The sequence below is a fragment of the Propithecus coquereli genome, unplaced genomic scaffold (genome assembly GCF_000956105.1).
Source record: "Propithecus coquereli isolate 6110/MARCELLA unplaced genomic scaffold, Pcoq_1.0 Scaffold28, whole genome shotgun sequence".
NCBI classification, from domain to species: domain Eukaryota; kingdom Metazoa; phylum Chordata; class Mammalia; order Primates; family Indriidae; genus Propithecus; species Propithecus coquereli.
The window spans coordinates 2,410,485-2,424,363 of record NW_012148396.1 but is presented as its reverse complement, the minus strand read 5'-3'; the positions used below and the strand labels follow the sequence as shown (position 1 = coordinate 2,424,363).

At 43.7% G+C, this 13,879-nt stretch overlaps 1 protein-coding gene across 1 annotated transcript in view; it reads right to left on the bottom strand.

Moving 5' to 3' along the window:
* TG (thyroglobulin) overlaps positions 1-13,879 on the bottom strand; it is a 251,456-nt gene that overhangs the window by 139,427 nt on the left and 98,150 nt on the right. The window contains exon 35 of the mRNA XM_012648052.1: positions 4,622-4,684. Coding sequence (XP_012503506.1) covers positions 4,622-4,684 — 63 coding nt within the window. The remainder of the gene's footprint in view (positions 1-4,621; positions 4,685-13,879) is intronic.

Genomic DNA, 13,879 nt, shown 5'->3' with positions numbered 1-13,879 from the left:
ATGCATGAGTGTAAGATTTAGAGAGATGTATAACAATTTGGAAATATTAGGTAAAAACAACCAAAAAATGTAACATTATAAATAGGTTACGACTATGTCAGACCATACAGAAAACCTAAAAAAGATTGGGAGAAAATAAACAAATGAATTAACTGACATGGAATAACTTCTGAATAACTATGTGGTTTTTCCTTCTGTGTTTCTGCATTGGTTGAATTTTCTGTAACTAACAAGTATTATAATAGGACCCATCTCTTGAGGTTTACGCAAAGATTAAATGCTTCGCACAGTGGTGAAAATAAAATGGGTTTTCATTAAACATTCAAAAGTTTTGAAAAATACTACAGTATTGCTTTTAATTAAATACTGCCATTTACCTTCTCTGCATTCACAAACGCCTGCAAAATGAAATAAAGGAATAAAAACATCTAAACTCACAAAGATAACAACAACAAAAAAGAAAACAGGATGAGCAAATGGCAGGTAAAGGACTTCAACACATTTTTAGATGAAGAACAGGAGACGTGTTAACTGACTCGGCAGAGAGGAGCAAGTATGCTCCAGTGCCCACAGAGGGGTGCGACGTGGCCTATGGCTCCACAGACCCAGGGAGCCCAGAAGTACAAGGTGCCTGGATGGGCCAGGGCGGAATGTGGGCTGATCCACAGCAAGGCAGCTGAAGACGGTGGGCACAGAGGTTGGCAATTATAACAGGATGCTGCTGTTGCTCTTTTGGGCTCTGCTGTGAACCGTGTTTACATGTACATGGTCATAGTAATTAAGTATTTACTCTGGTTTCAACCCCAAATCTTGATTTTACTATATTTTGAGAACAAAGGAGGAAAATTGAAAGGGGGGTGATAAAACAGAGAGAGCTAAGTCTTCAACTATCAAGGCAAGAGCTAAATAGTCATTTCTAAAATAGACAAATGAAGAAATAGTGGCATGCACATACACAGCTGTCCCTCAGAATCAGCGGGCAGTGGTTCCAGCACTCACCCACCCTTCCATAGATACCAAAATCCACGGAAGCTCAAGTCCCTGATATAAAATGGCATAGTATTTGCATGTAACCTACGCACGTCCTCCCATATAATTTCTTTTATTTTTTTTGAAGGACATGATAGTTTATTTTAAAAAATTGTACCACACTGATCATGATGACCAGCATACACGTGATAATGGCTTTTCTCTTGGGTATTAATACTGCAGTGTTTTCATATACTGAAATTTTCAGTAGGACCAAGAATGTTAGAGAATAAAGATCTTAGATGAAAATGAATGCTAATAATTCTGGTATCCTCTCCCTTGGAATTTAAACCCCTCATGAAGCAGTGGCATTGTAACGTTACGTAGTTAAGAAGAATGAAAGTTCTCTTAGAATTAGGCAGCATGAACCCATACTTCCTTCCACTTTCATCTTTAGTTTTTATAATTTAAGTTATGTCCACCCTGGCTAACGTACAATCATACAAGACACCTCACATAATTTCCATGCTACCATTGCACAAGTTTAGTGACTTAAAAAAAAAAAATCAAAACACCATTAAAATAAAGAGGCAAATAAAAGTGAATTTCAAATTATTCAAAAAGCATAATGCTTATGTCCAATACAGACTCAAACTTAAATTAAATGCTATATTTATAATTTCCAAACTTTTGCAATAAAATTAACATTTACATGTATACATGGGTTTTATTTATAGATTTGTATTTTGCAATCAACAAGAGAAAGTTACTTTTTAAAGAGCAATATATTTGGTTACAGTTCCACAAATCTGCAGTAAAGACAAAGCCACATGATGTTAAATCTGGCTCTAAGTAACCTAAGGTACAAGATTTTGACAAATATCAAAATTATGATAATCTGATCTTAAAAATTAAACCCGTGAAATTACTTTTCAGAGAGTAAATGTGCTGGTGAGTAGTTATTTCACTAACCTTTTCTTTTTATGACTGTCTGCAAACTGACCCTTTTTTTCAATCATTGTGACTCACTAATGTTTCAAACTGACCTCTTTATTTTCGTGTCGCCACTTCGGTACCCAGGGATTTCTGAGACAGTGTAAGTCTGACTTCATAAAAACAGTAGATACTTTAACCTTTCAGTGACAGTTTTTAAATCTGTAAACTCAATAATCACGTTATTTAGCTCAGCAACTATAAAAACATTGAGATTTCGGCATTTAAAGCCAGAATCTCTTTGTGCTTTTTAAATTAAGCTGCTTTTGAATCTTTTTGGTATTTATCAGCCATTTGTATTTCCCTTATAATGAACTCCGACTAGAGCAACTATGTAACTTTGTGCCTTTAGACTCTTGGTTTTTCATTTCTCCCCTCCCCTCCCTTTTTAAGTAAGACACAACTTTTCTGATTGAAAGAGTGTAAGGCCAGTGCATACAATGACAAACTGATGATAACCTCATGTTGGCAGGGGCTGGAGTGGGAGAATCAGCTGTCATTGATCTGCACAGCAGGCATCATCTCCTGATAAGATGCTGGTCAACACAGAGGAGTGAGACTCCCTGCTCCTCTTGGATGCCAAGTCTATCAGGGAAGAAACGGTGCCACTATATTCCCTTAGATGCTACAGCAGCATAGCTTCTTCATGCAAGTGTCCCAAAAACTTGGCATGAAGATTTCAGCAAACACGTCTTACAACACAGAGAAGGAGTCTAATCAATCAGGGGATGAAACTATAGAATCAGTGACAACACACACTTGGTTTTGGTTCTTAGGAGGGTTTTGTTTTTGTTTTTGTTTAGCTTGAAGATTTTCTTTCAATAGTCATTTTTTTTTAAATGGATCTACACTATTAACTGATTGAGACTCCACTGTGATTCACTCGTTTACTTAAAAACTTTTCAGGGATGTCTGTAAATTTCAGTGTTTCACATGATGAAAAGTGGTATTGGTTGATCTAAGGAGGGACCAGAAATAATTTCTACTATTCCAAATACTGAAGGAAAAGAATAATTGATTTATATTGTGTTTAAAAAAAAGTATTGATAAGCCCCCAGAACATTTAACCTTAAAAATTATTTTAAATACTTGCAATCATTTGTAGCTGACTTACAATCCCTCATACAATGCCTACACACTGCTTCATGCACGAGATTCAACATAGCGGCGGCAAATTCAAGTTTTACTTTTTGGAATTTTGTGGAATTCTTTGTCTGCATATTTTTGATTCGTGGTTGGTTGAATTCACAGATATGAAACCCACAGATATGGGGGGATGACTGTCATTTAGAAACACGGAGGCCAGAATGAAAAAAAAAATAACTGAAAGTGTTGAAAGTGGTGGCCACAGGGAGTGGAAAGCGCAGGTGGACAGAGGTGGGCCGGGGAACTAGTTTGTTTTGTTTTTTAAACTGTAAATCTCTTGGGTGGGGGGGTGTTTATTTCAACTGTGTTTGTACATTACTTTGATAAAATTCAAAAGCAATTTTGATTACAATCTGGCTGGGATATGTATTATCTGTTTGGCGTGAGGTGTCCTAATTTCTAAGTTTCACCTCTGCCCTCCCCGTGACAGGGCAGTAACAACACCAACCTCAGGACACTTCAGGAAGCAAACACCTGATCATATATGTAGAGTATTTGGCATAGACATTCTCTATAAAATGCTCAAAAATTATGTGAGCATATGTGTGTGTGTGTATAATCTCCAAAGTTAGCTATTCTGAGTTAAGGAAACTGATAACATGGGTTCAGTACATTTTTATACTTTTAGCCACAGCCCTGGCTTTAAATAATTCCCTCCTACATGAGCTACATTCTGGATCTTCAGCCAGAGCTGTAATGACAGATGTCTAGGACCCCTCAGACATCATGTCACAGGACAGGAATTAATGTCGCTTGGTCTCTTGGCTGGGCATTGTCTGCAGCCCAGGCCGAGCTCTCTTTGACAAAGGGAAGCAGAAGAGGGGACGCTGCAGTGAGTCCTACACTGTCCCCCAGCCCTCCCAGCTCACCCGTCCCCCCCAGAGCACCTAGATGTCTCCACTGTGCCCAACCTCCCTGCATTTCCTGCTGCCTCGTGGGCAACAGAGCATGAGTAGCGAGGGTCAGTGTGACCTGCAGGAGGAAGTGCAGCTTCTGCCCGGGCTCCAGAGCTCCTGGGCTCCGGGGCTCAAAGCCAGTGCTTCCTCCTTAGATGTCACAGTGTTGCCCTGTGTGTCTGATAACTGTGGGCCCCCAACTCTTTTGCCCTAGTAAAGAGCTGACATCTTTCACTCTTGGCCACAAATACCACCATTCTTGACATTGTTCCAGGACTGTGCACATCTAGTCATTACTTGATAGGGTGAAACAATCCTTAGAATGAAAATTGAGAGAACTGGTCTTAAGTCTCACTCTGCTTCCAGTCAACCGCATTATTTGAGCAAATCATTGAATTTCCGTGAGTCAGTTTCCTCATCTGTAAAGTGGGCATGTTGCTGGTATTTGCCCTACCTACAAGTGTGTATAATCCATAGCAGCTGGAATTACTGAAGGTGAGAGGGCTTTGCAAGCTGTAAACTACTAGACAGAAGCAAGAGGAAAGAGGAGAAAGAAGAGAGAGAAGAGGAACGAGGTAGTACTCTCATAATAGAGATTGAAAAGGCAACAAACTTACCTTTCTCTGTGAGGGAAGGCAGAACAACCGAAGGGCAAAAGCTGGGAGCATTATTTTGAGTGACTGAAAAGAAGCAAAAGGCAACCTTTTAGTTCTTCTCTACCCCTCAGTATCATTGAGTTCTGAAGGCATTAATAGAGGTACAAGATGGTGATATTGAAGTTGGACTTGGAAGGCAGACTGACTGCACCACCCCGGCATCAGTTAGGATGGGCTCGGTTACGCCGAGGTAGCGATCTCAGCATCACAGTGGCTGCAGACAGTAAAGGGTCCCTCTCCCTCTTGCCACGTGACCACTGCAGATGTCCTGGGCTTTGCTCTACGTCTTTCTTCCTCAAGGCTCAGGCTGAACAAGCTCCTTCTTGCCCCAGGCTTCAACAATTGCCAGAGCAAGGCAAGGCCAAAGCAGCACATTTCAGTTTTGTTCTTACAGCTTCTGCCCAGAAGTGACACACACAACACTTCTCTGCCCATGACACTGACCAAAGCTAGGAGGGGTGAGGAACTGCAGTCCTACCACATCCCGGAGATTGGAGAGCCAGAAACGTGGCCAATAACACAAATGTGTGCTGCCAGCACTTACTGACCCTGTGAACTTGGCCGAGGCACCTAACCATTCTGGGCCTCAGTTTCCACATGTGTACAATGGGGATAGTACTACCTACCTCGAGAATTACTGTGAGATTACAGGAGTCAATGCAATTTATTGCACCTGTCACTGTGCTAGGCATACGGTACAAGCTCAACAAACATCAGCTACTACCAGCAGGTGGCATGACACAGTGGACAGCCTGGACTTGTGGGCAGACAGACCTGGATTTGAAGCTTGATACACCACTTGGAAGCAGTGTGGAGGGACTGCCTCTAACTGACGTGTTCTACCCTCAGTTTCAGCATTGGTGGAATGAGGATACTGTAAAAATTAAATGAGAAGCCATTCGTACCCAGTATGTAATACATAAGTGCAAATTATCTTCTTCCCCTTCCTCTTCCTCTTCTGAAAAAATACAAGTCTACAAAGTCTCATCATTCTTTTCTCTTCCAATGGCCCAAACTAGGACTGTGCTCAGGATGTCCTCCTTCACTGGGAGCTGCAGGCAAGAGTAGGGGCTTTGGGGTCAGCAGCCCAGGGTGAGATTGACTTGGCCACTTTTGTGCTATGTGTTCTTGAGCAGATTACTTAACCTCTCTGGCCTCAGTTTCCTTGTCTATAAAATGGAGGTAATAACAGTACCTTTCTCAAGGGTGTGAGGTTTAGGTGAATGGATAAATGTACAGTTTTTGGCATACAGCAAGCGCTCAATAAGTCCATTATTCGCTCTTGCTATTGCTTTTATAATAACAGACTGTCGTCATGACTCTTTTCCCTATGTGCATCCATGAAAAGCCTCGGGACAAGGTCATGCTCTATTCCAGTCCCCGAAGTCCCTGTGTGGGTCCCCTCACATCCACCTCCTCCCCCACTTTCTTCATTTTGGTCAGAAAAACCAAGAGCCAGCCTCTCTGGGTTCTAGAGGCTTCAACTGTATTGTGTCTTTTCCGGCTTGGCTCTACCTGCCTGGAAGCACCTGCTACCATCACCCTAAGGCACTGGTTCTCGAACTTTGGCAGACATTGGAATCACCTGGATGGCACAGTGACACACACCTTGCCGGGCCCCACGCCCAGGGCGTTTGATTCAGCAGGTCTGGGATGGGGCCTGAGATTTGGCATTTCTAGCAGGTTCCCAAGAGATGTTGATGCTGCTGGTCCACACTGAGCTTAGGCTTCTGTCATCCCACATTATGTGAGCTCCTCGTACAACATTCATAATTACTAATAACTATCTCCATGCTCCAATCCACCCATCTGGCCACCTTGACACTTGTCACCTTGTTTCGTTGTGATTTGTCTGTTCTTCCTGGAAGGGATTCTCAGAACAAGCATCCTGAGAGTACAATCTTCAGGGAACAATTTGGCTAACTATATCAAATACATTGAAACGTCCTCGCCCCTGGATACACTAAATCAGCTCCTAGAAATTTAGTTTGTAACTCAAAGCAAGCTTGGTTTGCAAAGGAAACATTTCCCAATACTGAGGGAAATCTGGAAACTACATCAAAGTTCTAATAGTATGAGAGTGGCTGAATGGGCTCTAGAACATTCCCTAGGGGGATGACCATGCATCTCACTTCAGCAAAGCGTTTGTCATGTAGTTCTGCTGCTGTGGCTTTACTCATTTTTTCTCAGTGAGTAAAAGTGAAAAAAAATAATAGGTCTTATTAGCCTGTGAGTGGGACCTTCTTCATTGTACGGGACCAAGCTGAGCCCTGAGGGTTCCCAGCTTCTCTGCCCCTGGGGCACTGGAAACCTCCACACCCTCAGTTCCTGGGAGGACTGAAAACTCCCCTGGGGACCATTCTACTGAGACACTTACTGTGTAACCTTGGGGGAGCTAAACAGATGCACACTATCCTTTCCAGGACTCACTCTGCTGAAGCCAACTCACACAGGCTTCCAACAGTGGATAATGCAGGGCCCCTGCCCAGCCCTGCTTCCAGCAGCGTCAAGTTGGTAGCTTGAAATCAGCCATCATGGGAATATTTACCCCGTGGAACACGGCAGACACTTGTGATATTGTTAACATAATAAGAAATATATATTTGGTCTTCATCCCAGGTCCTGGCATAGAGCTCCTAAAGCCCTTGTAATATCCTCAGTGATAGGAGTGATAGGAACATCTTTTGTTATACTATTTTGTCTTAGTCATTGGTTTCTGACACTAGAGCTTCTAAGACCCTTGGGATCTCTGGAGTGAAAAAAGTATCTATTTGTTCACTAATGAGATGGCTGGTGGCCAGGGGTACCCCTAGATAGATTCAGAATAGGGGCCAGTGGCCACAAAGTCCAAGGTATGATTAGATAGTTGGGACTTTTAGCCCTATCCCCAACCCTCCAGAGAGCTCCTTCACCAATGGCCAGTGATTTAATCAATTATACATAAGTAATGGAACCTCCATAAATCCCCTAGACAACTGGGTTTGGAGAGTTTCTGAGTTGGGAAACTCATAGAGGTGCTGAGAGGGTAGTGTACCTATAAGGATGTGGAAGCTGCATCCCCAGCCCCCAGTACCCTACACTTCTCTTTCATTTGGCTCTTCCTGAGTTATATGCTTTATAATAAATGTCAGTAGTAACGGCTTCCCTGAGTCCTGTGAGCTGTTCTAACACATTATCAAACCCAAGGAGGGAATCATGGGGCCCCCACTTAACTTATAGCCAGTTGGTCAGAAGTACAGGAGGCCCAGGCTTTATGATTGGCATCTGAAGTGAGGGGGCAGTCCCCTGGGACTAAGCCCTTAATCTGTGGGGTCTGACTTCAACTCCAGGTAGTTAGTGTCAGAATGAATTGAATTGAATCATTAGACACCGAGTTGGTGTCCAGAGAGTTGTAGAATTGGTTGGAATGGGGGAAAAAAACCAACGTATTTGGTGTCCGAAGTAAAAAATAGCTCTCACCCCCACCTTCGGCACTTGTGAAATATTTGCCAGCAAACACCAAATGGGGCTATCAATAGGCCCCACCTCATCAGACTGTTGGGGAATTAAATGACATAATACATGGAAAACCGCTAGCCTTGTGCCTGGAGCACTGTGCTCGGGAGAAGGTAGCGGTTGTTGAGATGATGTGAATAAACGGTGGTGAAGATCGGCTTGTACAGTAAACTGCTACCTACGTGTGGGAGTTTCTACGTGGGCTGCAGAGAGGCATAATTAGGACAACTTGTCATTTCCTCTCCAGGTTCTGTTCCTGTGTCTAGAACTGCAACAAGGTCCAAATGCATTTGCTCAGCAGAAGAGAGGAACTGGGAGGCTTTGTTACTTTAGAAGTCACTTTTGACTTTGTAAACAAACCAAAGACCCTGCCTTGCAGCTGCAGATAGGACGGTCAGTCCCAGTTTCATTCTTCACAAAGAACAGAAGGTGCCAGCGCCCCAGAGGCTCACCCCTTCCAGGAAGCCCTGGGCTCGCGGCACTGTTTGACCACAGAGCAGCCCGCTCAGTACCCTCTGTACTTCCACCCTGGTCCTCTGAAGGCTGATGTTTCCTCTCTGGGTCCTGCTGCCAGGAAGGGGCTCAAACAGCCTCATTTGCATTCACCTTTGCTTAGGCTGAGCCTCTGTGGTTCTGTGCTGAGACATATGGACCTTTCTGATCACTTGAGATAGCAAAGGCAGAAGGCCGTGGCCGCAGGCTCTTTGGACTCCCCTCCTGGTGCTCCCTGCTCTAGTCTGTGCCTTTTTTCTCCTGGACGGATGCTGGAAGACTTAGCTTCGTCCTTTGTTCTATGAACACACCCAGTAAGGTTATGCTGTAGTCGCCTGTGCAGGTCTCTCCCTCTGAGAGGATGCGAGGTCTGCAACGGCGGGAACCTGCTTACCTTGTGCCACCTACTGCCTATTGCTAGGAACAGGCCGCTGCTCCCTCACCCGACTCCCCTGTATCTATGCCCAGCTTTCCCCTGGAGTCACTTCTGCAGAATTTTCTGTTCCCCTTTCATGCTCTGAAGGAGCACCGCCACCCCCAGCCCACCCTGGGATCCCACCACAGTAACACAAGCCACAGTGCTGCAATTCTCTGATCACAGAGAAGTGATTATCTCCCAGGATGGGAGAGGAATCGACCAGCCTCATGAAATGAGTGAGTAAATCCACACGGGAAAAGTGCTTTAGAGTTTTGGCTGACATACAGTGAGTGCTTAAGAGAGGTGCATTTTCTTTCAATCTGCCTCCTTAGCCAGACCATCAGCCCTTCTCAGGCAGGGACTTTAACCCCTTGTGCCTCTATGGTGTTTGGCACATAGTAGGAGTTCAATAAATATCAGTTCCTGATCCTTCCTAGGGGTAGGTCCTCAGAAACAGAGGACCTAGGATTAATGGGATCATGGTAACCACTCGATATAGACATTGCTACACTGAACCATCAAACCATGGATTTGAAGCAAGGCCAAAGTCTATTATTGAAATCCTCCATCAGAATTCCTTTATAAAAATGTGTAAACTAAAAATAAAACCATAAGCCCCCCCACCAACTGAACAGACCCCCTCTTGGCCAAGGGGACCCCAGAGAAACCTTAAAACTGAGTTCCCAGCTATGAAGGGAAGGGAGATCAGACATACCTCATTATGCCCCCTCCCTTTTGGAGTTTAGACACAACTGACCAGCAGTAATGTTAAAACAGAGATCATAAGACTGACAAAATAGGCTCTTTGTGTCAATAAGATACTGAATTATTAACAGGATCTAAGGCCATGAAAGGCAAATGTTAAGTCACACTTGCAGGCTATCAGTTTGCTTAGCAGATCACTTGAGTGGGTATATTTTGGCTTGTCTATGATTAGCAGACTTCCTTATCTTAACTTAATACATTTCGAGCTTTTAAATAAAGCTTTATTTTTTTAACCAATTGCAATCAAAGAATCTTTGAATCTACCTATAACCTGTAAGCCTCAGCTTTGAGATGTCCTGCCTTTTTGGGCCAAACCAAAATATGCCTTCTATGTATAGATTTATAATTTTTTACCTGAAATTTCTGTCTCCCTAAAATGCATAAATCCAAACTATAACCCAATCACCTCGGGACCACTTGCTCAAGGCTTCTCGGACTCATGGATCCCTAGGCCATGGTCACACACTGGCTCAGAATAAACCTCTTTAAATTGTTTTACAGAGTTTGTGTGCTTTCCATAAGCAAATGTACATCTCACATGCCAGCGCTGCCTCAGAGGTGGAGGTGAGGGTCCTAGCCATCTTTCAAGGCCCAGGCCTACTGGCTCTTCCTCCATAAAGCACTTCCTAGCCCCATAGAGGCTATTTCCTACTATTACATATGCAATTGTCTAATACGAAGACAAGAGTGGGAGAAAAATAATGATGATGTCAGCCTCAGTGGTGGGATTTTCCAGCAGTATACTGGTGTGGTTTTGTCTACTAGAGAAAGTAGAATCCAAGACCGTAATAATAATCAGAACTCAGCTAATGCATTTTGGCTCAAAATTATCATGAATCAAAAGATTTTTAATAGTTTTGTACTGGCCAACATGACCCAACTGGGAAAATAGTCTTATTTATTAGCCCAGTCTCCTGAAGTAAGATTCCTTTTCTCTGCCTAGGTCTTGGGAGGAGATAATCCATAGGGTCGTAAGACTTACCCACCACCCACTTCTGATGAAGATGACTTAGGAGAAAGAACCTTATCCTGCTCGGATGGAGTCACATGACACCACCATCACTGCCCTCTGACAGCCAAACCTCCTCCTCTAGTTCTGAGCCACACACACCAGAATATGTGCATCCCAAGGGTGTTTCCTACCCAGGGGTCACAGATGGAAGAATGAGAGACGGATGCCACTGTGGCACTTTTTCTTTCTCTCCCCACATGCCCAAACGCTGAAAGCAGGCAGCACGTGGTGTGAAGACCACCTGCTTGGGCAGCTCTGTGCCAACAGGCAGAGGAGACTGCAGGAGCTAGTCATCGAGGCCACAAGGAGGGCCCAGAGGAGCCTCCAGCAACAGACGTCCAAGTCTCCTCCCTGGTCTCAGTGCCTGTCTCCTCCAAACGCATGTTGAAATTAAACTGCCATTGCAATAGTATTAATAGGGGGGACATTTAGGAGGTGATTAGGCTATGAGGGCTCTACCTTCACAGGTGGAATTAATGTGGCTATAGAAGGACAAGTTCAGCCCCCTTTCTCTCTCTCTGCTCTTCCACCTTTCTCCGTGGGATGATGAAGCAAGAAGCCCTTTGCCAGATGCTGGCACCTTGATATTCGATTTCCCAGCCTCCAGAACTGTGAGCCAATACATTTCTGTTTATTGTAAATGACCCAGTCTGTGTATTCTGTTGTAGCAGTACGAAATGGACTAAGACACCTCCCAGGCAGAATTAATTTCTTCCTCCTGTGTTCCCATGGCACTTTATTGATAAGACCGTTCTAGTACTTAGTCTTTTCTGCTATATTCAATCATATTTCCTTCATGTCTTCTTCACTAGGTTGTAAGCATCTAAGGAAAATGACTATATCTTATTAATCCCACTTTTCCCGGTACCCAGCACAGTGCGTGGCCCAAAATAGACACTCAGTAAGGCTTTAAAACGTCTTATGATAAGAGAGATGCAGCACAAGAATGGCTTATTTCTTTATGGTCTATAACTCCTCCTTAGACTGAGAGTGCCTGGACAACAGTAATCATGTCTTATTTACACTCAGCCATGTAACACAGTGACTTAGAGTCAGAAAGACTTGGGTTCAAATTCTAACTCTGTAATCTACCTGCTGTGTGACCTTGGGTAAGTAACTTAACCTCCCTGAGCCCCTATTTCCTCATCTGACTTGGATGTGAGGATTCAATGAGATAATGCTTACAAACTGCTTGACATCCAGCCAGGCACATGGTCAGAGCCCAACACACAGAGGCTAGATTTGTAATGCCAGAGGGCCCAGGAATGAATGATGCTCACTCAGTATCTGTTGAAAGAGTGCCCCTCTGTGAATTTTTAATTCCCTGCCCTGTAGTTCCTGGTCAAAACTCCTGAGTTCCCAGAATGACCCTACAGAATATATGTTGGAAAAAGTTAGTGGTCCGTGAAGTCAGATGAAAAGAAACAGAACAGATGGAATGAGTTGGGACAATGAGTACCTTGGGTTCTTTTCCTTGCCAACTCCTGTCAAAATGTTGGAACACTCTGGTCTGATTCCCATTATATCTCTGAACGAATGAATTACTCTCTAAGCTTCTTTTTACCCAACTCTTCCATGAGTAAAACAAAGGTGGAAAATGACATTTTTCAGACTTTGGTAAGGCGAGGAGGTGAGAGGATAGATGGGGCAGGGCGGCATTGAGAGGTGAGAGTTCAGTTCTGAAACCCTCCAAATGCCCAGAGCTGGCGCCAAGTCTCCTTCAGAGCTAAAGTCCTAGGCAGGCATTTACTCCCTGTTCCTGTGAGTTAAAGAAGGAAAACTGCTACGTATGGAAAAATCTTCCCTAAATAGAAACCCACTTAGGCTATTTCATTATACAATCCTGATGTTTCTTCTAAAACAATTCAAGATGTTAAAATAAAATAAAAAGCCAACAGAATAAATTCAGATCAAATCACAGCATGCTGAAGGTGGACATGAGCAGGAAGATTCCATTCAGCCTGGTAATAATTAACTTCAAAACAATCTGCCGTGAAGTGAGGAACACATAGGGACCGGTGGGCTCAGGAATAGGGGCTGAGGGCCAGATTCTGCTGGGAGCCCTGTCTGGACCTTTCAGGTTGGACCTGGCTCTGGAACAAGAGGCCAAACCATCAACTGGTTTGGTTTGTTAATTTATTATTCTTTTTTCTTTTCAATTTATTAGTCAATTTCTTGTTAGTTAATTGAGTTGGGGGAAAACCAGTCAGACAAGGTATTTAGACATTTTCATATCAGTCACTTATGGTATATTGAAGACCCACCAGGAGGCAACAGTGTAAAAGGGAAGAATGTAAGTTTGGAATCATCAGATTTGGGCTTTCAACCCAACTCTGCTTCTTATAGCTCTCTAACTTCCACTTTCCGTGCCACACCCATCTCATCCTAAAGTAGAAGAAATACTACCTACTCCATAGGGGTATCATGAGTATGAAATGACATGACCCATCATGTGTCTGGCATATGGTAGGCACACGAAGAATGCCAGTTCTCCTCTCTGCCTACTTTGGGCAAAGTGTTATACTGAGTCCAAGACTCTTCCCAGATCAGATGTTGCATGACTCTAATTTCTTGGGCAAGTACTAAGCAAGGGCCAGCACCCATCCTATGTTTACCCTGAAACCCCGGAGGAAGCCACTAGTGGGAGAGGTTGGAAACACTAAACTTCAGCTCAGCCTCTCCATTTAACTCCTCCTAAACTGACAGGGCTTTTGATCTTTTTGGATCTAGGACATCTTGGTGAATTTGCTTCTGGGACACAGAGAAAGGAAGTCTAATTTCCATGGAACTGCCATACCAGAAACACCCAGGAAGTGAGAGGTGACAGGACCACAGCGAGGCTCACTCACTTATTTTACCCATGGAGAACTGGAGAAGTGGTATGGCTTTCCCAAGGGCAAATCCATAGTGGGTGGCAGAGTTGGGAAACACCAATGTCTACTCATCTGAGTCCAGTAGCTGCTCCACCACACTGTGGAGGCTATTCATTCATTCCCTCATTGATTTCGAAGCAAGACTCTAAAATGTGCCAGGATAT